This window comes from Trachinotus anak, unplaced genomic scaffold (genome assembly GCF_046630095.1).
Source record: "Trachinotus anak isolate AG129_WGS33_773 ecotype Australia unplaced genomic scaffold, CSIRO_AGI_Tana_v1 ptg000026l, whole genome shotgun sequence".
NCBI lineage: Eukaryota > Metazoa > Chordata > Actinopteri > Carangiformes > Carangidae > Trachinotus > Trachinotus anak.
Genome location: NW_027273877.1, coordinates 632,395 through 656,681, shown reverse-complemented (window position 1 = coordinate 656,681; position 24,287 = coordinate 632,395). Strand labels below are relative to the sequence as shown.

General features: G+C 43.8%; 1 protein-coding gene across 6 annotated transcripts in view; it reads left to right on the top strand.

Moving 5' to 3' along the window:
• zeb2b (zinc finger E-box binding homeobox 2b) overlaps positions 1–24,287 on the top strand; it is a 104,870-nt gene that overhangs the window by 75,923 nt on the left and 4,660 nt on the right. For 4 of the 6 annotated variants that reach the window (XM_071465000.1, XM_071464999.1, XM_071464998.1 and 1 more), the window contains 6 exons: positions 6,731–6,985; positions 12,363–12,431; positions 14,965–15,153; positions 16,258–16,472; positions 19,597–19,705; positions 20,610–22,624. In XM_071465000.1, the coding sequence (XP_071321101.1) occupies positions 6,731–6,985; positions 12,363–12,431; positions 14,965–15,153; positions 16,258–16,472; positions 19,597–19,705; positions 20,610–22,624 (2,852 nt within the window). The remainder of the gene's footprint in view (positions 1–6,730; positions 6,986–12,362; positions 12,432–14,964; positions 15,154–16,257; positions 16,473–19,596; positions 19,706–20,609; positions 22,625–24,287) is intronic. The other 2 variants (XM_071465001.1, XM_071465003.1) reach the window with 1 other exon arrangement.

The following is a 24,287-nucleotide window of genomic DNA, read 5'->3' as shown; positions in this document are numbered from 1 at the left end:
TGGTTAGTTACAGTAATTACGGCCCAATAACTGACAGCCAAAACCAGGCAGGAGAAAGTAGAAGGGGGCTGTTTTTCCTCAGTCACGCGCAGCCTCGCTGCCGAACATCTGCTGAGAGATTTGCATATTAATTAACCCATATTAACTCTAATTATTCTGGGAAATTATCAAATAAATTAAATTTTCTAATTTTAACCATTTTTCCCCCCTCTTCCCGTTGCTTGACGTGTGTCACGGTAACATCAGGAGGCAAGGGGAAGCTCACCTGAGCAAGAATAAAAAATATATATTCTGCAACCACCACCACCCCCCCAACACACACACACACACACACACACACACACACAGACACACACACACATACATACACATACATTTCCTCCCCCCTTTCTCCCCTTCCCTACCAACCTTTCCCCTCCTCTGTTCTTCTTCTCTGAATTCTCCCTCCCACTCTCCTGGCCTGGGAGTCCTGAGGGCAGCCAGGGGAAGCTTTTGTGTGTCTTTTTTATTCTTCTTCTTTGGCTTGTGTGACGAGGAGGAGGAGGTGGAGGGGGTGGGAGGAGTGGGGAGGTTTACTCCGAACATTTGTTGGAGGCAGGAACATGTGTGAACTGGGGGAGGAGGAGGAGGAGGAGGAGTGGGGGGGGGGCACAGATGGTGAATCCATGCAGGACCCAGCAAAGGTGGGACCTCTGAGCTGTTGAGCAAACCTTGAAGCTTTCTCTGCCTCCCGCTCCCTCCCCAGCCTGTTGCTCGGGCCTCCTCGGCAAATAAATGGGACTTTAATTGAATTAGAGTCAGAGCTGCTGCGAGGGTCTCCTCGTGGACAAAACCCAGTAGTGATTTGACGGATGCGTGGCGACATGCTGGAAGTTTCCCCATCAACCCAAAAGATCACAAAATAATTCTCAGTCTGATTTCAATCTGTTTTTTGGGTTTTTTTTACATTCACACTGTTTCAAACATTTTAAAGCCCTAAAAGAGTAAGAACTGATATATTTGCCAGGGATGATGCCCAACATTGCTGCCTAAAATATCTGACTGGGTGATTTGTACTGGTTTGAAATGGGAGTTTAATGTATTTTAATATTTTATTGTTTAACTATTTTTTCTGAATTTGAAAATAAAAGTTTTTAACAAGAATAAAAGCATCTCACCCATATTGTAAAACCATGTTGTCTTAAACAACTCATATCAAACACACACACACTCTTTTTCAGCAACACCCCTCCCCCTCTCTATAGACATACACATGCATACACACACTGCCCAGACAGACACACACACACACTCCCAGGTCGCGTTTACACTTCACTGAGTTTTCACCATTCATCGTCTCTCCCAGTCGCCCCCTCCCCTCACTGGCCCTCACCCCTCACTCTCTCTCCGTCTCTTTTCAGGGCTTTTGTTTGCCCTCTGCCACCGTCCTTTCACCGACTTGGCCCTGATTTGCCCCTTGTGCTCGATCGCACCATTATACTGAGACAAGATAGCACAAAATATCCAAACATGTCTGCTATTCTTTTGTCTGGCATGACTTGTGTTTGAGTTCACTTCTAAACAACACTAGTGCACCCTGTTTGAGGGACAGTCCGTCATTTTCCTGTGATTCATTATTTTCAACATAGTAGTCGTATTGTCTGTAAAAGTTTTCCAGTTTGGTCACTCAGTGAGTTTGTGGGTTAAGCTTTAGAAATAAATAACAATCAGTTTGAAGAGCAATCAGTTTTCAGAGATGAATTATTCTGAATGCAGAGGTTGTATTTTCTATAAAAGTTTTCCAGTTTGGTCACTTGCTGAGTTTGTGGCTTTAGTTTTAGAAATGAGTAACAACCTGTGTCAGCTTTAATTCAACTGTCCGACCTTTTTAGCTCAATTTGAATTTTAGTGTCTATTACAAAAAGAAAAATAGATATGTTTATATTCAAACTGCCGTTACTGACTTAAAATGAGCATTCAGTTTTTTTGAAATGGAGATGTCTCAAAGAACAATATATAACACAGTGGGAAAGTTTCATAAAAAAATATGGGCAACAGAAGAGAGAATAAAGATGTCATCGAGGTCATTTAAACTAAACTAAGGATTAGTTGTTTATGTATGAATGAGGTAACTGTCTTGCTGTAGATGTGAGGTTTCTCTCAGACAGGAGTAAGACTTACCCGGGGAAGTGTTTAAACAGTTGCAGAGAGGAACAATGGCAGACAAAAGGTCATCATGAGAATCCCCTACCGCTGGCCATAGCCACAAGGCAGCGACCTCGCTTCCACCTTAATGCTCTCCCACTCACACACACACACATGCACATTTGCACGCAAACGCACACACACTGACTAACAGAGCGCTCCTGCTTACCCATCTCCCTCGCAGCCATCCAGGTGATCCGCTTGGCTCACATTCATGAGACAGGGAGCGAGCGCGAGCAGTTATCGTCCAATAGGGAGAATGTCCTGGCTCATTATCGGCGTAGGAGGCCGAGCGTGTCACCTGGAGCTAAGCCTCGACACTCGACTAAAAAGTCAGCCGGGGTTAGCATGAGAGTGCGAACGTGGGTGTTAGTCATTCCCCCCGCAGCCATCACCTCTACCGTTGGCCTGTCGAACACAAAGCGCTCTCTGTCTCTGGCTCTGGGACTCCAGCAGTTACAATACAAGTTAAGTTATGCTAACATCTAGAAGTTAAAATAGGTTGCAAATTGGAGCTTCCGTTGTCGGATAGGTTGCAGTTCTGTGCAACCTTGCACATTGCAGCTTTATTTCATTTTAAGTTAAGTAAAGTAAGGATGCTTTGCAACACATGCGACCATGTTTCTGCTTTTTCAGGAGGTTGGGACCTCGCTTGGATGTTACAGAAAAACGTACATGTGCGTTTACATAGCTGGAACCTTTGACCAGGCACTTTATATTTCAGAGGTTTCAGAAAAACAGGCTTTCTTCACATGTAGAAGACGTAATGTAAATATCAAAGACTCCTGACAAGAGTGAACACAAGCTCGTTTTCTGACATTTTATTTAGTGTCACGCTCTCTCAGCTTGAAAGAAACTCAGTGTGCACATACCATACGTGTAAAGTTTTTTGACAAACAGATGCATGGGGTCAGCATCAAAGGCACAAGTCGGTGGCCGCGTATTCCTCAGAGTGACTTTGGGTGTCTTTGAATGCAGCGTGTGGTCTGACAACTGTTGTCAGAAGCACACACACAAAGTGAGTTATCTCTGGCTTTTGCAGGAGTCGATTATGACTCCAACATTAAAGGCATTTTTGATCACTGGAGCCATTCGTTCACTGTCAAACCTGATGCTTTGTAAATACAATCATTTTAGATTTGGAGTTTGTTTCCCGGCACTAAATTAATTCCTCTGGCTTCTCAGTATCTGCAGAATACAACTGTCACGGCTGAAGTATTGCTTGCGCCATTGTTTTTTTTCTTATTTATTTATCTTCATCAAAGAAATGATGAGATTTTAATAAGACTTTCTCCCTGCTCAGTAGTTTTCTCTCAGGCTGTCACTGCTGATGCTTCTAGCCACCCTAATCAATATACAATATTCCTCTCCTCTGTACTTTTTTGTGAGTGACAGAATAATGCCAGGCCTGTGAAAGGGTTATGTCAGATAGTTTAAAACCCAATATTAAACAAGAATTGTGCTGTTACATGTGTCATTTTAATTATCTGCAAAACTCAAGTCAAAGAGGCTCCTTTTATTTACCTTAAACGGTGGGAGAGATTAAAAAAAGAGAGAAAGAAAAGCAAACAGGTAGCAACACTTTGTAAAACGTCAGTCGTAATTGCTTTTGTTGAGGATGACACTTAAGGTAAGGAGAGGAGAGGCATTTGAGAAGTAAACATTATCTTTTCTTTGTCTTTCTCTCTCCTCAGCAACACAAAAGGCCGATTAAGAGCGAGGTTTGGGGGGGAGATAACTGCCTGCGAAATATTAGTAGGTTAGAATTACTTTGTTGCGTGACACAATACCAATAGATGCTTCATGCTCAGAGAGGGAGAGGCTCTTGTCAACGGTGGCACCTAAACAATGGCGGCTTTCTTGACGTTAATACTACGCGTTTGACTTGACAAGCACCCCACTGTCATTTTGCCTTCTTGGAGGTATACGTTGAATGCGGAGGAGACAGCTGACGTTCAGAGAAGATTGCGTCTGCTGTAGCTCTCAGAGACAGTTCAACGCCCCCATGCTCAAATTTGTTCAGAAACTTGAGGACAAGACGACACGAGAGATGAGGGAAAAAACAGCAGGAGACAAAAAATGGTTCAAAGTGTTGACAAAAATAAAATGAAAGCTCCACTTTGCTTCTCCGGGATTTACTTTGCCCTGAAAGTTTGTTGGGAAAGGTCCACACAATGCTGCATTCCCTCGTTCCCTACGTGGGAGGATAGAAGTCAGACCGGTGTGCGTTGCCGTGGTGGATGTGTTACTAAACAAAAAGAAGCTCCCTCACTCCTTTTATTGGGGAAGAATAGGCCCTTTAAAACCTGTCCAGCCTTAGATAATTTCATTCAGCCAGCCCCTGCTCCGCCGTCATTGAATCTGCATCCAGAGATCAGGTTCACAGCGACGGGTTGATAGCTTCCCAAGCCTCTTGGCCCTTTGTTCTACCAGCCCCGCACTGCTGCCCCCTCCTCTGGAAGTTGGGGTTCACAGAGCTGATGGGACATTGCTAGGAAAAGTTCAAAACCTCAGAGTTGACGGAGTGCAGAGATTCAAAAATGATGTTTTATTGTTTTGCAAGCTGAGAGATTCCGAGGTTTTAGTGATTCAGTCGTCTAGATGTTTGAGGTTAAACAGCTCTTTCAAAAGACGTATATATCAGTGAAAGGCACAATATCAGTTGTACCAAGGTAGATGTAGACCACCCAGGAATTCCTAACGTCTCCCTCCACTCCTGGGTCTCCAGCCTCAGTTGCCTTTTCTGTCATCTCCAAGGAGCATTACTGAGTCTGAACTTGCCTAAACCCTTGTGATCACACCTCTTGAAAAGGTTTTGTTTCCTCCGTCGATTGGTATTCGAGGCAGGTCACCGCACTCCCACCCTACTCCTCCTCTCCCCCTCTTGCCTGCCTGCCACCCTCTTCCCCCCCCTCGCCTCCCCTCCCACATTTGAAAGCCCTGTTTTCATTTTAATTTGCACCTGTTGTGCAGTTGTTCGCTGAAGGCAAGTGCAGACCAGTCAATCGCATGGAGACGTGTTAGGAGGAGATGTGGGGAGGATTATCTTTTCATATGTATAACGTCTTCAGAAATGTCATGTGTGAACTTCATCTTGTTGCCGCTCTTGATTCTGGGAAAGTTCAAGAGGCAGGGACACTTTCAGGCCTCAGTAGCTATAATTTGGCTCAAAATGGCCTTAATTAAGCTTGTTGATTTCTTACAGGGTCACAATGTGCAGCATTTAGCATGTTTTACACTATTTATACACAAATATTAAAACAGGACGTGGGACGTCCAAGCCATTAGATATAAATCTGTTGATTTTCACTAAAGACTCCACTGACTTACAGCCCTGCTGCAGCTTTTTTATTACTCACAAACATAAATTCAACTGAAGCACGTTGAAAAAAGCCTCCACCTTCACTATGGTGGCTCCGACTCCGGGCCCTCCCATGATTGGCTCTTACCACAGAACATTCTTGTACAAGCTGCCAATGAGGTGTGTCCCCATGCCATGCTTCTGGCTCGCCTAGTCCTCCATCTGCACTCCTCCAATAAGTCTTCTGACGTCCTTTTCTGCCACGATTTACGCTGCGGCCGACGGCTGCCGATCGCGGTGACTAATTTGCACGCGAGCCACCTTTGATTGAGTTCACAGCCCTTATTTACAGGCCGTCTATTTTAGGAAAAGCAGGCATATGTCTGGGACCTGAGTGTTGTGGAACCAGGCGTGCTCTGCTGATGCTGAGTTTTGAGTGTGTGTGTGTGTGTGTGTGTGTGTGTGTGTGTGGTATGTATGTCAGCCTACCTCCCTGAATGTGCACAGTCAATCGGCCTGAAGGCCCTGTCGTGTTTCTGTATTTTCATGTTAGGAAACATTTATATTTATGTTCATGGTTCACTGGCAATGCAAATGTGAAGACATCCGAGGGGTACGCACAGTGAATAATCTTAACTACTATACGTTAAGCCTTTTATATGCATAGCAATGACATTAGTAATATTGTATGTGTTATGCGATGCATCTCAAACGTGATGGGTATGCTCCGGAGCAGAGCTGTCCTGAAAGGTGCAGCTCGTTGGCATCCGAGGCATGTGAGCAGGACTGAAAATTAGTGGCTATTTTGGCTCGCATCTCCTCGACAGCTGTCTGCCCACCGCTGTGGTTCAGTCACAAATTCCAGACGCGGATGCTGTAATTGGGGTGTAACCCACAAAAAAAAAAAAAAAAAAAAAAAAAAAAAAGCGCCTCCGCCTTGGAGGAGGCAGTGATGTGGGGTGACCTTTTTAATCTGGGAATACACCTCAATTTCCAAAACAAGTCGCAAACCCTTTTCAGATTCCTCTGTCATGTATGTTTAGAGTTTAATGGCTTAGCTGACAAGGTTTAAAAAAGTAAATGCCCAGACTCCTTAATCAATAACACTACAAGCTGCCAACACTTTCAGAAGTGTTCACTGAAAACATTAATAATGAGAAAATGATTTAATTTATTTGTCTGCAGACCTCTCCCTAACCCCCTTCACTGACCACACTTGTCCTTCCTTTGTGTCTCTTTGTGTTGCAGCTCTCAACTATGAGAACGTGGTGGAGACAGGCTCAGAGACAGAGGAGGAGGACAAGCTGCCGGTGTCTGAGGAAGACCCCCTGATCAACGGCACGGGCAGCCCCGCCAGCCTCACCAACCCGGAGGCCTCGCCGCACGCCGAAAGCCACGGCCTGCTCACCAAGGAGGAGGAGGACGACGAGATGCGGGACAGCGGCGTGGAGCACATCTGGCCCGACAACGACATCCTGAGTGCCTCAGTGGATGGTACTGGTGAGTGTCTCAAATCAGGTCATGCAGAGATGGACTTAATCTCATTGTTAAAGAAGGGATTTCCAAATTATAAGATTTGTTAATTAAATTTTCCACTGGGTTCCAGTGTAAATTTTGTTGACCATAAGAGCTGAAGCTCTGCCCACTGAAATTATTCCTGACTCCAGGAAATATTTGTGAAACCAAATCTGCAATCTGTCGTCTTGATTGACAAAGAGAACATGTGGAGAGATTTGTTCCAAAGTGAAGTTTCCACTGTGAATGATGAAATTAAATTATACAAAATAAAATTACCTTATTTATCAATATTCCTCATAGATCTGGCTCAAGAAATCCATACAAACACTTCTAGCTTTTGTTCTATCTGCTTTACCAGATGTGTGGGATTCAGGTGAGCTGTCAATCACTAGAACTACCACTAAGCTGACTTTCAGACACTCCAGTGCGACTGTGTGCACATCCTGCCACTCGTGGTGTCGTCTTATGCCGTAAACCCCACCCATCTGGTGCCCGAGTAGACTTAAACAAACCCCGCAAAGCGTTTTGCAAACACGACTTGAGCCAGGTCTGATGGTGAAGCCCTGATGATGCTCCCTCAGCAGACAGACATGATAAACAGTTTCTCTACGGGCGACAGAGACCATTTGGTTCACGCTTAGAGAAAAGTCCTGCTCTGAGCCAAACAACAAAAAATATTTACAGTAATGTATAACCTCACAAAAAAAGCCTGTGAGCTGGAGGAAATGAAAAACACGAGGAGGTGAGAACGTGGTTGATATGATTCAATGTCTCAGTCTCCAGATTCTGCAGGAAACGCAAGACCCAGAAGGTTACTTTTACTCAAACTGTATGTGTGTTTATGGTATTTCAACAACCCCCAACAATGACTGATGCCATGTGGTACCTCCTCCCTAACAAGCTGCTTAATCCCAGGCAGGTGATACCTTCCCAAACTTGACTGACTTATCGTCTTTTGTTGAGCAACTCTGATTGCAGGGGCTCCAGTCACGGATGCTTGAAAGATAAATACTTTTAATTAGGGGGCAGGGTATAATCATTAAAGGAAGCCAGGCTGCTGCGAAAAGTCATTAACAATCTTAAATGAAATTTTTATTTTTATGATAGCCATTTACATGTATAATAAGAGTCAATGATTCTTGGAAGCATGTGACAGGAACAGAGTATGGCGAGAAGTCATGTAAGACAGCCCATTTAAATGAGCTGGGCTTCGCTATTCATTTCTGCTAATGAACTAGCTGTGCACAGTGCCGAAAAACGGGGGAACATTCAGCAGTCTTAAATTTTAATATGGGGGAAAATTGCACATTTATTAGGGATGAAAAAAAACTTAGTGGGTATCAACATTTGCTTCTCCTAAATAACACTGGCTCCTTAAGGGGGGAAGAAAGAAAAGACAGTTTGGTAAATATATCAAGATAAAGGATAAACAAGCTGTCGTTGCATACGGTAATTGTTTATTTGATAAAGACCTGCGGTGCCATAATGTCTGTAATTCAACTATGTTGCAATTCCCAGATAATATGCTTCTTGTGTGATAAAGTGTCTGACATATTTCAGAGAGCAAGTCAAGTTCATTAGAGCGTTTGGGAGTCTCTTTCCCAATCTTGCGGGTGCTGTGTTTCCCAGCCTGCTTTTTCTTTTTTTTTTTTCTTCCTCGGTGCCTAAGTGTCTACAGTGATACCTCAGCACATAACTTAGGCCTGAGATAAGTTAGCACCCTCCCTCCTTCCTAATCGCACTGATTTGGTCGTCACTACTCTATCAAGAGTTTTTACACAGGTCTTGGAAGTGTGAGTGACTGTAAGCAATTGTTGCAGTAAAAGCCCAAAAATGTCACCGTAAATCACAAACACACACTCGAAGGACTTACTTCATGCATTGCAGAGTTGTCTTTAGCTACACAGCCTGAATGATTTTCTGAGACATAATTACTGCACGTAAAAAGGAGAAGGAGAAAAAAAAAGTTTATCACCGAGCGTCTTCTGATTCCAGGGCACAATCAGAGTCTTGTGTCTGGCGTTGTCCTTGACATTCCTTCATCCCACAGTGAGGCTGGACATGATGTGCTGGAAAGTATGACCTCATTATCACTGACAGACATTTTCAAATAAATCACCTGCGTTCTGCCTTTGCCCTTTTTAAACTCTTCTCTAGGGCGTCGGGAGGATTTCGGACTGAACGTTGCAGTAATCACAGGCTGTAGAAATCCCACTTTTTTTCCTCATGTTCTTTGGACTGTGGAAGCATCTCCGCTCCGTCCTGGAGACGCTTCATGAAAACACAAAATCCTTCTCTTTTATGACTTTTTTGCCAAATTCGGCCTTCTGTTTGTGTTAAAACAGTGGTTCTTGTTTTCTGTGCGCATTTGTCAGGTTTTTGTGTTATTAATTTTTTCCATATTTTTCAATAAGTGCAGCATTTCTGATGCTTTTCACCCTGCCAAGAATAAAATTCAGAGGAAAAGGCTTTGGCTACTCTTTGGCTGTAAAATGCTCAAATCTGAAGGGATGGAGCACTGACACAAAATATCTACTAGTGACAACTTCACTCTAAAAATATCAGAATTGGCATCAGCTTCCAAAAACGTGTTTTAACAAAATCGTGTTTTGTTTCTGAGACTGTGGAACCATGAAATGCTTTACTCAAACGTGACAGATTCAGGATAAATGAGGCTAAATGCACAAAGGCAGAACTTTAAAGCCCTTGCGACTGCGGTGACCAGCCATAAAAGTAGGAATGTTTTCAAAATAAACAGCATCAGAGCTGCTATGAAAATAGGTGGAATTACGGTCTGGCCAAGGTATTCTGGACTCCTCCTGGGTCCCGAGTCGGCTCTCAGACCTCAACATCGCTCTTCAAGGAGGTGTGTACCTTACTGCCTCAGGTCCTCTGTGATTTACTGCTGACAAAACACACTTTTCCAGCATTTAGTGGACAGTTTCATCCAAAACGCTTTCCATGACCAAGAATAGGCACATATTTGTGGCATATATGACTCCAGAAGAAATCAAATCCTTCTTTTTTCCTTTTTTTTAACCTTTTTTTTCATAAAGTGAAAATTTTAGATCCTTTTCTATGAGATTAAAGTTGTGAAATTGGTCATTTCCTGTAAAATCCTTGTGTACACGAGGCTCTACAGCAGCGACATTAGTGCCTTTTCTCACTGGCACTTTGTCCCATTTGAATGTAGTTCAGGACTGGCATGGATGCATGTATGTATGTGTGCCAGAGGCCATAGCAGAGAGGTGTATGTGGTATTAGCCTACCTCCTGCTGGAAGCAGCAGTCCCTCCCTTCAGACCACAGATAACAAAAGTTGTCCAAGGTAAATAGGGGAGAGTGGAGGGCCAGTAAATCCCACTGGTCATCCCCTCGCGTCAGACCAAAAGTATGCAGCCAAATTTGATTACCCAAAGCAAACACGGTGCCTACGAGGACACAGAAATGTGAGGGAGTTTTTACCATGTTCAGCGCGAACGGGGGGAGGTTTTCATACATGCTGATATCTGATACTTGTGGGTATATTTTAATCTGTGGTGGAGGGTTTTTTTTATCTGTTTTGTTTTGTCGTAGCTTAATTTATGTTGTTTAAAACCCATTTATTTTCTCGTACTGCGCCTGTGGTTTTGATGCAGTTTGGCAGACGTGCAATCAAATGTACAGAAAAAAACCGAAGAGGAAAAAAATCCTAGCAAGGGGAAAGTTAAACTAGGACATACCCGTCCAGAAGAGTCTGTCATTATTCTCTGGAGCCATTGACAGGGGTATTTATCATTTCACCGCAGAAGCCAAATCTTTAATTTCAAGACAACCCTGAATTGCGAGCCTCAGAAAGCATTCCACAACTATTAAGCCCATTGTTTCCAACTAAAAATAAAAATTCTTTTTGCTTCTGGCTTTTGTGTAGAGTAATGTAAGCAGGATAACATTATTATCAACAATACACCCACCACCTTTCCTGTAATATCTCAGCCAGGTTTCTCAATGTAGGCGCTCATCCTGGTTTGATAGCCAAGGGATAGTCAGATACATCAGATCCTGCTGTGTACTGTTGAAAAAAATAAAAAATCTTCACAATGCAACACTTGTAATGTCCTTGCAGGAGCAGCAGAGCAAGAACAGATGCGTGTAAGGCACACAATGCAGGTTTTTTGTTCCTTTTTTTATAATACAAAGCCCCCATGTTCTCGGAAGCACCTTGATTTAATTTTTACAGACGAGGCAGGAAGGAGGGACCAGGGCCTCCTTAAGCTGATTGTCCAGTCAGTGTCCTCCTGTCGACCGTGGACGGATGAATTTGTCAGGGGGGGTTTGTTTATGGGCCTGTCAATCCACCGTTTATTTACAGCCGCCTCACCTGTGCCAGGACAATATCTGCCCGTCTGCACCAGGGCCATTATCCTGATTGGCAGTAAGAACCTGGTCTGTTCAAACCGAGGCTCCTGGAGGTTTAGTTATTCAAACATTTCTCAGACAGGGCATCTTTGGGACAAATAAAAAATCTGAATGGTGGAGGGTCAGCTGTGTGTGGGCGGAGCCAAAAAGCCACAGATTCTCAGAGTCTAAAAATGTAGCCAAGCAAATTTATTACATCTGAGAGGTCACAAGACAAAATGCTCTTCACCCTGTGGTATTATCTGTGTATGACTTCCTGTTTTCACTGTTTTATTTGGTTTCAACCTTAACAGTCTTCTCCAGAACACACATTAATTCTTTGGCTCCACCCACCTGAGGTTTACCTCAACCAATGAGGTTGTCTCGGGCCTCTAGAGCAGCTCTGCCCCTCTGAAATGTTTGTGCAACTAAAACTGTTAATTTGTGGTTTAGGGTTGTATTCTTTTTAGTCAGGAGCAAGGCGCTAACTCTATGCCAGGGGGTTGTGGGAAATCAAAAAATGTGTGCGCTCACAATACTCCAGGCAGCTTTGGATAAAAGCATCCACCAAATGACATATGATAAAACAAGCGTGATCCTGCATGCAGAGGATTGCAGCGGCGTCACAGCCAGGGAGTAATAAGCTCAGCCTGCGTGTTGGCTGGAGCTCTATGATTGCTCAGGTGGATGTGCTCCATGTTGTATTTAATCGCTCTGTTTGGCGATTGAAGCTTTCTTCACCTCCCCCACCGCTTGTTGTCATGTTAAAGGTAAATAAGTCACTGTCTGGCCCAGATGATAGCATTCATTAAGCATGCTGAACAAAGCCGCGGCGTGCCGCGATGCACAGCGGTGCCTTTATTGCTTTCTCTATACCTTCTTCTTAAAGGCCTCATTGTCAGCATTTGTTGGTTTGCACATGAGGTACTCACCCTCCCTCCTCTCACCCCCACCCCTGTTTCTTCTTCTCTGTTTCTGTGCAGATGAAATAAAAGATGATTTTGACACCCTGGGGCCTGATGCCACTTTGCAGGCAGTTGGAAACGGTACAGGTGAGTTGACTCAAGATGGTGAACGTGTTTTTTTTATAGTTGTGTTACTTATGTTGCGACATGCTTCACCAGCCTTTTCATCTTGCCTGAAATCACAGGTTGTGACCAGTTCAACCAAAGGATGGTTTTTCCTGGTCATAACTTTTTCAGACTTCTCAGGAATTAGTAATAAGATGGAAATGTGTAGTGTCTTTTAGGTCATTGTTTACTTTATGTAAAAAAAATCATCTCTTTGTTGGGGTGGAAGCTGAGGCAAGATTCACAGTAATACTCACACAAAAACATAATGTTGTGTGGCAGAAATATGTCTTTGCTACTTTCTTATCCGGTTCATCTTCCTGTGACACCTTAGATTTATCTCCCTTTGGTGGTTCTGACTCCAAATTGTTGACGACCGCGTCTTTAAAACAGGAACAAAACAATGACAACTAAAAACTGTGAGCTGTAATTAGAGGGAAAATCTTGTCCTGCTGACACAGTGACCGCCAAGACAAATCCCTGGGTGTTTAATGGCAGCTTAAGTGATTCTAATGTTTTGAACCTGTGATTATACGTGCCGTTTTCACTCTCCTGGTGAGCTGAGGGAGTCTTTGCGTGTGTTTGTGTCCCGTCGCCCACTCCTGGTGGAAGCGAACCCTACCTGCCATTTTTCATTATACCACCAAAGCTGATTTGCAGCCACACACCCCTTCCCTTCCATGATATCATCCTGGCCACCCTGACAATTGGCCCCGGATGCTGTTATGGTAAACCAAAGTCACCCCACAGAATGCCATGCAGCCCTGCCTCCAAAACTCTCCCTTCAGCTTTAATTACTATTACTTTATGCCCATCGTGGTGTTTTATTCTTCACTTTTTTTCCTCTCTCTGTTCTGAAAATTCAAGCATAGCAAATGTTTTCCATTTTGACTGCTTAAAGGACTTTTGGAAACAATACTGTTGCACTGCTGTGGAAGCTCCCTGCCACCACATCACATATGATTTCATTTAAAGACATGAGCAGTTTGATCACGTCCTGGTGCCAAAGCGCTCTGTGATCCAGGTGATTTCCTCCTTCGCTGAAAGAAAAGTCGGTCGTTCCTCCTGAAAGAAACATGTTGCATTTCTATTTTTCATCCAGAATGACTCCAAAAGAAATGCAAGGGTCATTTTGTTTAACAGAATGACAGAGCGGGTTGGTAGGTTGCATTGACTGAAAGTAAAACATAAAATAAACAACATTTCATCACCCTGACGCTTTTTAGGTTGAGGTCCAGAAAACTGATTGCTCCAAGCCGCACCCTGGTCAATCACCACTCAATCTTAAATAACCACTTAAAAAAAAAAACCTATCATCACAACATTGAGCCTTTCACAATTATCTTAGCAATCTTCAAAAGCCACAAAGACTCATCTAATGAGAACGCTGTAAATTATGCTATCACGGTTATCAAAAGTGATCCATTGGCACCGATGACATTTCGGTGCCATTTTTGACAACCAAATATCTACTACCTTGACCTTTCGCAAATTGGACCGCAAAGTCATCACGGCCTAACAAATCGCTCTTTAAACCTCACCTTGGCTCACAGTCTAAAAGCCTAATTAACAGGGGATGAAGTCTGATGAGACTCACTCAGTTTTCGGTTGAGCATAGCCAAACAGCCTCCAGAATCTCTAGGATGTAAACAGTGTGTGAGTACGAAAGTGTGTGTGTGTGTGTGTGTGTGTGTGTGTGATTTTTGAAAGTCGGCCATCCCCTTGACTAATGAAGGCTGCTGATTTCTTTTAGCTCCGGTTTGTTTTTGGAGGCAGCTATCTCCACACTGCAGCTTAAGAGTTTCCCTGAAGAGAGGGGACTGGGAAATAATTTGAGAAAACGCATTGTGTGGCCTCAGCACTTTGGCTGGCTTAAGATACATTCTGCTCAGCTATGGCAAAGCATGTCTCTAACCAACCCCCCCAGCCCCTTCTCTTTTTGCGCTGGTTTGTGGTTTGGCCTCGGTAATCTGTTCAACACAGAATCAACAAAAGCCACAGTCTCTTGATTGACCTTATATGTGAAAGTCGATACAAAGAAACGTGGCTCTGGTGCTGATTAAGTCAGGCCTCCGCATGTACGTATGTATGTATGAGTGTGAGTGTCTTTTCTTTTTTTATTCTTCAGTCCTAAACTCAAAATCAGATTTTACGTCATGAGTAAATTAGGTCAGTGAAGTTTCTTTACACATTGTTCTTCAGCAGCTCATGGTAGCACGTTTATCTCTCGACTTTTGGCCGGATTAAGTTACAATTCTTATTTTAGCTGGCATGGCGTGACAAGCAAACCCAGTAATTTAGATGTATTCTCCCCAAAGCACGGCTGTAATGTTTTAGGGTGGCTGTCCTCATCGCATTTCCACCATGATGTTCCCAATATCCTCCTGTAAGACATTTCTCTGGGGAAGAAATGAATCCAATTTATTCCTCCCCCTCTCTCTCCCTCTCTCTCTTTCTCTGTTGGTCTCCTCCTTCACCGTCTCTCTTTCTCTCTCTCTTTCTTCCTCCCCTTCAGTCAAGAGCGTCGATTGCACTTCAGAGTTTGAGGACTTCTTCGCCAAGCGGAAGCTGGACGACAGCGACAGCCACGTGGTGAGCATCGCTGAGTACCTGCAGCGGGGCGACACGGCCATCATCTACCCAGAAGCCCCGGAGGAGCTGTCCCGCCTGGGCACGCCAGAGGCCACTGGACCAGAGGAGAACGGTACGAATCCTGTCAGGGGTCGGTGGGAGGGGTCAAAGGCAAAAGCACTGATGAGCAAAGATGATTTCGGGAAGGCAGGTGAGACAGAAATGTCAGGTAGCTTATGCTAGCTAACATTAGCCACTGGTCATACCAGACCATGAAATACTGCAGCAGTGTGTTGAACTGAGATGTTTTAACAATTATCAATTTAAATTTGTAAGAAAGAAACATGATTCTCTTTTTAAAAAGTTACACAGTCTTGATTTAAAGCATTAAAAATAATACAGAAAATGTTTGTTCATATGTACAGTAAACTAAATAAAAAAAATAATGAGTATGAAACTGTGAGCTCATATTGAGCTCAGCCTCCTCTTGTAGTATGAATGTTGCAGTAACAGCATCAGGCCAACAAAGGTTAAAAAAATAGAAGGGAAAAGAGTCTGGACAGAGCAGCAGCTCTTCCCTCTGACACGACTGGGCAGCTGTGGGTCCCACAGATTCGCCGGATGCCTTGGTGTTTACCTACAGTCTTAAGCAACAGCTGGGCAGGGGCTTGAAATCAGATAGTGCACCTCTGAAGCTCCCCGGGGGAAAGAGCTGAGGGGGGTTTGAATTGGAACAGGCTCATGATTCATGCTTCAGACATGACGAACGTGTCAGCGAGAATGGCATTAAAAAAGTGTGGGCAGTTTAAAGCAATTAGGGAGGTATGAGGAGTTGTGTGTGTGTGTCAACGAGTTTGTCGACTTGTGATTTTGTATGTGTATCTATGTGTTTGTGTACATGCAGAGTCATTTGCCTGTTTGTTACTATGTCAAGGAAACTGAGACTGAGTGGGGTGCTGTAAGTGAAGCGGCACAAGTGTGTGAGTGTGTGTGTGTGTGTGAGTGTGTGTGTGTGTGTGTGTGAGTGTGTGAGGAGTCGGGAGGAGGTCGTAGTGCAGCGGATGCCAGCCTGACACTGTGGCTCTCATGTGGAGCAGATTGCAGAGATAACTCCCATACCACTCTGGGCAGCCCGCCCGTTAGCTGCCATTGATTCGCTGACCTTTTGGCCCGCTTTCCCTTCCCCTTCCTCCTCCTCCTCCTCCCCCCCCCACTCCTCCCGCTGTCTCCTGTGCAGACCTGCCACCTGGAACGCCAGATGCCTTCGCCCAACTGTTGACCTGCCCCTACTGCGACCGGGGCTACAAGCGTTTGACATCGCTGAAGGAGCACATCAAGTACCGTCATGAGAAGAACGAGGAGAACTTCGCCTGCCCCCTGTGCAACTACACGTTTGCTTACCGCACTCAGCTTGAGCGGCATATGGCCACACACAAGCCAGCGAGGGATCAGGTGAGGCTGATTTTAATTTTTTTCTTCGTCATCCTTCCCTTCTTTCTCCGTTTTTCCTCCTCCTCCTGTTTCTATCTCTTATTTCATTTCATTTCTAATGTGCTGTGATCCCTCGGAGAAGAGAGATCATTTTTTCTGATTGGCAATCATTATTAATTTTTCATGGCATTTTGAAGATGCAGATCCTTTAATGGTAATAACTTTAATTGAGGCCCTAAATGGTTTTTTGATGGCCCTCCCTGATATGATTTTCCAGTCTCATGTTCACGATCGAATGATTGTGTTAATTTCCAATTTGGAAATTTTTATCAGCTCCTTAACTTCACTTCACTCCTGGCCTTTAATGTTCTTCTGGTGCAGCCTGCAGTCGTAGCACTCCATCAAACTCCACCCTGCCCCCCCCCCTCCACTTCTAATTTCATGCACTGCATAAACATCTGTGTATACTTGAATTTTCTCGAGCGATTTATATCCTATATGTCTGAAATATAATGTGAATCTGCTGGCAGTTGGCATGAATCACCTTAAAGTCCTGTGAGGTGAAAACACATCCAGCAGTCACGGGTGTTTAACTCGCTTGTCAGCTTTAAGTTGAAGATGTGGGGTGAGATAGATTGTGGCAAAAAAAATAAAAAATAAAAAATTGCACGCTTTCAGAGTTTTTGCACGTTGGGGGATAATTATAACTTCTCAGCAAACTAAAATTGGAGCAGTAAATTTTAAATTAGAAGGAGTCTGTATGGATCATTATAACTAAAAGATTTGTTTAAAAGATGTAACAGTTTTATCAAAGGTCATAAGTTAATCTCTAAAATGTAAAATCTCGTTTTGTGATTTAGATGTACAGTGAAATGTATCATTAAAGAAAGAGATTTAACAAGAATTGATTGAAAGGAAAAAGTTTTGTATTTTTGTCTGTGATGTATTTGATGACATTACAGGTTGTTTGTTACAATACAGAATAACTGCAGCACTGATGGATCAGCTGTGTGTGCTCTCTTTAAAATATTAGAAAAATCATTTTTGTCACTTTGATAATTTTCTCACAGACTTCCTCCACTAGAAAAACCTTGTAATCTACAATAACGTAATAAAAAAAAAAAAAAAAATCATCCATAGAGCCAATCACAGATGATCTCATGTACCCTGATGCGCTGCAGCGTTCAGTCCCAGGTCGTGGGTGTTGTGCTCTCTGAAGCGAGGATGACAGGCTCAGACTGTGGCTGATTTGATCAGATGTCAGCAGCCAGCACTTTCACCTGATCTACCAGCTGGGTGTAAACGTGAGCAGATGGGCCGGCCGAGTGAGCCGCAGTCCCAATCCTCATATTACAATGCTGTTGCTGCCCGCCCCCCCAGAGTCGAGTCAGTGGCCAAAGACTCCTATACAAGTGCTGCAGGTCCTTCCACAAAGCCGGTTATCTTGATTTGTAAATTAGCTGGACTGTTTAAATGGTAATCCTCGAGGTGATGGCTCACTCCTTTCATTCTTTTTTTTTTTTTTTTTGGCTGCAGTTTGATTTTCTGTAGGTGGCGCTCTGTTCTTTGTCTTTTCAGTCATCGCTGCTCGTACTGTTTCTTCTAGACCAGCCACATAAAATCTACCACTTCCTCATCAACGTGTTTAGAAGACAGAGAAAATCAAAATGAGCCTGTGTTTATGTGAAAATGTACATTTGGCAATTAACAACTAACTCAGGAGCGATCAGATTAACATAAAGACTAATGTCCTGATAGGTAATCATGTGCCGTGTTGTTCTGTCTCATATGTTTACAAGCCTTAATACTCCTCCTCCTCTTAAGCACTTAGCTGAAATATGACTAATTAGAGGTTATACATATGCAAACATCCAGTCGGGTCCCCGCCCACAATCAGCAGTGGTGGCGTTCACACTGACAGCGAGCCATGAAGGAGAGATGGAGCATTTTGCCGGTGCCATTCACAATTAAGAGCGCTGAGCGATTGTGTCTTATTAGGAGTGGTGGCAAGACTAAACTTTACCGGGCAGGGGTCCTCAGGGGGGAAGTAAGGGGATGGTGGTGGAGGTGGGGGCATTGAAGCAGCTGTTGCTGTTTGTTTATGCAACTCAGCAACATACGAGCAGTGGGGTCCCTCTCCGGCGCTTGGCGGGGCCCCCGACTCTCCCTGCTTGATCTTTGAAGGTTGGGGCTGTTTGAACAATTCCTCCCAGTCCTCCCAGTGTCCTGCGCGCCACCATCTGTCTCCCCAGGAATGTGGGTAGAGTCAGCACACACCCCAGCATTTGTCAAGGCTGAACTGGGAGGAGGGAGTCGCTGTGTTTTTCCCCCCAGCGAGCTCAGAGAAAATGTGTCTTTTTTTTTTTTTTATTTACTAACCGTTTAACGTCCTCACCTCCCTCTTGGAATTAATTGTTTTGTGAGTGACGAGCCAGGTTTACACACCCAGTGTTGTTGCTGTTGCTGGGTATTACATTTTGATTTTTTTTTTTTTTTTTGTCTTTTCAAAGATCAGGCCTTGTTTGAATTGCAAATTTGATGGATTGCAACTGATGTTTACCTTTGAACAGTGAATCAAGGCTGGGCCTATATGCTCTGTTCTGTATCCTAAGATTATTAAAGGAAAACATTTGAGGTTGTAAAAAAAGCCCCAATTACTGTAAGACATTTGAGGCAGTTCTGAAAAAGTAGAAAATATAATTCAAATGGTGTGAATACAGGTATGCAGGGCTCGCAGATGAGTCTGAATACCTTTTAGACTGATTAGGCCCAAATTAATTGAAAAGTAGATCAGATCAGTGGTTGTAATGAGGGGGAAACGCTGTAAAAAAAAAAAAAAAAAAAAAACTCTCTGTCTTTTCATTTATTCTATTTTCTGGGCTGCCAAATTCTAAAGGCATGCCTCCTTTGGCCGAGGAGCCAGGAAATTAAAAAGTATGTGATTCTCTCTGTTATCACCGCCGCTGCCTGTAGCCGCTCAACGGAGGTGGGAGTAGAAAGCCAAAATGCTTCATTGGCGACAGGAGCCGTTCGGCTTGTTGCTTGTTGTCATGCCGACCAATTGTGATTATTTACTGAACTCTCACCCCCACGATGTTTGTGCGTTTTTTCAACGTGAATCTCTCTCTCTCTTTCTCTCTCACAGCACCAACTGCTCAACCAAGCGGCCGGCAACCGCAAGTTCAAATGCACCGAGTGTGGCAAGGCCTTCAAATACAAGCACCATCTGAAGGAACACCTCCGGATTCACAGTGGTGAGTGGAGAGAGGAATGCTGCCCTGCTCTTTGAATATTCATAACCGTGATTTAAGAACACCATGAATCTGCAGAAATTCCTTTTGGTTTATTTTGGACCCTCCCTGCTGTTAATGGACACTGAACTCTGCTGTGTTAAGAAACATTTCACGTGCCAAGTATAATATTTGCTTAGAAATGCATGTGTGTGTGAAACATATCAGAAGTTTCATTTGAGTTATCAGTTTATTTGTCAGGGACAATGTCCACTGATCAGCAGAAAAACTAAACAGCGTTAGCTCAGAAGGCTAATTTTCACCTGCTGTCCTGTCCGAGGGGACACAGATGTACGTAATGACTTAAAACAACAGGCCCTCAACTACCATGCAACACTTGTTTAGCTTAAGACTTGACTTACCGTACAGCAGATGAATTAAACAGGTAATTCAGACACAAATAACATTTCTTTACAGTTTCACTTGATTCACGTTTTTGTATCATTGCTGCAGCTGCTATCTCACTTGTTTTCTCGTGCTTTTAATTGCTTCATTTTCTCTACCAAACATCTATTTACTTTTGTTAATTTGAGGCAATTTATTACTGCACTGTAACAGCACTATCTCCCCAGTATATTCTATCAGTGCATTTCATTTCACTTTCACTGTATTTTTAAAAAAGTATTCTAATACCTTCCTTTGCCTTATGTTGAGCACTTTTAATTGCCTTTATGTAAATGTGCAAATTAGACGTTGAGCTGTCCCTGGCACATTTATTCTGATGTTGGTAATTTTGATTTATGTGCATTATTCCTTATAATTAAACAAATAAACAATAATATAGAAGCTGCAAATTTGATTTTGTTATTCATATAATCATTTCATTCTCATATCAGCCATCTTACATGAGATGTATTTTTTGTTTCAGGTGAAAAACCTTATGAGTGCCCCAACTGCAAGAAGCGTTTCTCTCACTCGGGCTCCTACAGTTCCCACATTAGCAGCAAGAAGTGCATTGGCCTGATAGCTGTCAACGGCAGGATGCGCAGCAACATGAAGACTGGCTCCTCCCCCACCTCAGCCTCCTCCTCACCCACCAACACCGCCATTACCCAGCTGCGGCAGAAGCTGGAGAACGGCAAGCCACTTGGCCTTCCCGACCACAACAACCACCTTAACATCAAGACGGAGCCACTTGACTTCAACGACTACAAGCTGATGATGGCGTCCCATGGATTCGGTGGCCCTGGACCGTTCTTGAACGGAGGCATGGGAGGGAACAGCCCACTGGGGGTCCACCACAACTCGACAGCCCAGAGCCCCTTGCAGCACCTCGGGATTGCCGGGCTTGAGTCACAGCTCCTGGGCTACCCAGGACCGCTGGTGAACAACCTGAGTGAGGTGCAGAAGGTTCTTCAGATTGTGGACAACACTGTGTGCAGGCAGAAAATGGACTGCAAGCCAGAGGAGCTCTCCAAGCTGAAGGCCTACATGAAGGAGCTGGGGTCCCAGGTTGAAGAGCAGAAGCAGGCGCTGGCATCATCAGGGGGGCCTCCGATTGGTCTTCCACTTGTCAATCACAATGGCGCCACCAAAAACATCATCGACTACACATTAGAAAAAGTGAATGAAGCCAAAGCCTGCCTCCAGAGCTTGACTACAGACTCAAAGAGACAGATTAGCAATATCAAACGAGAGAAATCCAACCACATGGTTGAAGGAGGTGTAGATGAGAAGGTGCAGGAAAACAACATGTTTACGCCTTATGCTTGCCAATATTGCAAAGAAACCTTCCCCGGGCCAATACCTTTGCATCAGCATGAACGCTACCTGTGTAAAATGAATGAGGAGATCAAAGCCGTGCTGCAGCCCAGTGAGAATTTGATGCCCAACAAACCAGGGATCTTCATGGAGAAGAACAGCCACTTATCCTCCCCCATGTTGTCTGAGAAGGGACTCACTGGACCCCTTAACCCGTACAGGGACCACATGTCTGTGCTGAAGGCATATTTTGCCATGAACATGGAGCCCAACTCGGAGGAGCTGCTCAAGATTTCCATCGCAGTTGGCCTTCCTCAGGAATTTGTCAAGGAGTGGTTCGAGCAGCGAAAGATGTACCAGTACGGCACCACCAGAACCCCACCACTAGAGCACAGGAACAACACGGATATGGTTGTCGGAACAAATAACCACCACACTCCACCAAAAGACTCTATGGCAGCTAGGTCACCTGTGTCACTAATCAAACCTACTGACCGCATCACGTCGCCCTCCATAGCTGAGCTCCATAACAACGTTAACAACTGTGACAACTCCCTCAGACATTTGAAAAATCACCAGTTCAGCGGCAACGCCAAACCCACAGGTGACAAGTTGGACCACTCCCGCAGCAACACCCCCAGCCCACTAAACCTGTCCTCCACATCTTCCAAAAACTCTCACAGCAGCTCCTACACTCCAAACAGCTTGACATCAGAAGACCTGCAGGCTGAGCCGCTGGACCTGTCTCTGCCGAGACTCATGAAGGAACCCAAGCACGCACTGACTGTCAAAAGCAGACCTAAAGTCAACAGCATTACCATTGACCATAACAGCATCCCCTCTCCCCGAGAGCACTTCGAAGAGCCTTTGAACCTGGCCTATCTCAAGAAGGATTTCTCTTCCTCTACCAACAATGGAAACCTAGAAAAAAGCACTAGCCCCATCTTCGGCATTAACCCATTTGCTGCCAAACCCCTGTACACGTCACTTCCACCTCAGAGCGCTTTCCCACCTGCCACATTCATGCCCCCGATGCAGGCCAGCATACCAGGTCTTAGGCCCTATCCGGGCATGGATCAAATGGGCTTCCTACCGCACATGGCCTACACTTACGCAGCAGGGGCAGCTACCTTTGCCGAGATGCAGCAGAGGAGAAAGTACCAGCGGAAACCAGGTTTCCAGGTAAATAAGCCACCTGTGGTTTTGTAAAAGCCCCAGGCTCACTCAGATTCCCTAAAATGATCTGAACTCATTTCTGTACTAATTAAAAATGACTTCAGAGTCAGAAGAGAGACTCTCTCACCTGAGGTAGACTGAACTGACAAAGGCGATGGAGATAAACAGCTGTGACACGACCGCAGGGTGGAAAAAAGTGATGTAGTTAGTGGTGTCATGGAGGACATTTTAGAGGTTCAGCTGTTTATACTCTAAGATTGATATATTAGTAATGATAATAGGTCTAATATCACTCTGTGATGGAGGGGATGTCACAGACAGTTAATCATTTTCATTCATTATATTCGTAATTTTTCTGGAAAAAAAAGCCAAATATCTAATGGTTCCAGGATTTGCTGCTACTTCTTTTTTTCATATCATTTTAAATGGATAATCTCATCCTGCCTTCACGAGTCTCCAGCCCTTCATTTGGAGCTTTGTGGATGTTAGTGATGAGATTTATAATTGTTCAATAATGGTCTAAAACTGTTCTGAGGGGTTTCCACACTAAACCTTCATCCAGAATCACAGTAGTTTTTAATTTTCTCCCCTCAGAAAAGTCCAATTTAAGCATAAAAAAAAGTCTGCCAAAAAAAATATCAAACAGCATCAGGTTCAAATAAATAACAGGGACGATGCTGGCCCTAAAATCTAATCTCAGTTAAGCTCTAATTGTTACCACTCTCCACTGTAAATTTTACCCGCTGCTGCGTGTGGAACACATTAATGCTCCTGACTCCAGTCCTCTTCCAGCGCTGGCCTGAACTCAGATATTTTGTTATTAAATATGGGTGAAAGGCCTTTGTAAAAATGACAAAGGTGAGCCCCGGAGCTGTGCACTTCTGTGAAATTTCCCATCGCAACTTTGCTGCATTTTAAAGAGAGCCAAAGCCAAAATGAGCTTCTACATGTGGATTAATAATGCACAGTCTCCATGTTCATTACCAGTGAATGCTGAAGGCTGTTTAACATAGAGGGAACCATTTTGATGAAAAAAAGTATTAATAATGTTTCCTATTCTAAGTTATTAAATTAGATTTTAAAAATACAGCTACAGGCGTTTAGTTCAAATTGATTGCGGAGTGATAGTGGTCCCTTCTTAAAACACAGTGCAGAGCTGTCCACACATTATCACACACATATTCATTAAAGGAAGCTTTGGTGGCTCAATATTGGCCATTAAGGTGCACCTTCTGATTTTAATCATTATATGAGTTTGCAATTTCCAGAATGGCTCGCTGTGCCTCCTCTAATGTTGTAATATTGTTCTCCATCAATTAAAGTCGAGGACTAATCTTTATCATAAAGGAGAATTTTAAAGGAATGTGCAGAATTAACACTCCTGTACAAAATTAGACCACACTGAATACACCATTATGGCTGAGCTTCATAATGGGGAGCGTGTCAGATATAGATGGCTGATATTACTCCAGAGCTGAAAGTTTTATAAGAAATCAATGCTGCTATGTGCTGCTAATCAAAAATTCATGAGAACATGGAGCAGAGTGTGATTGTTTGGGGGGGTACAGTTCAGTTTACTGTTTTATCTGGCGACATCAAGTGCCACACAAGGTCGTTTCTGTGAACAGTGAGTAACTTTTATTTAAATCAAAGCAATATTTGCACACTA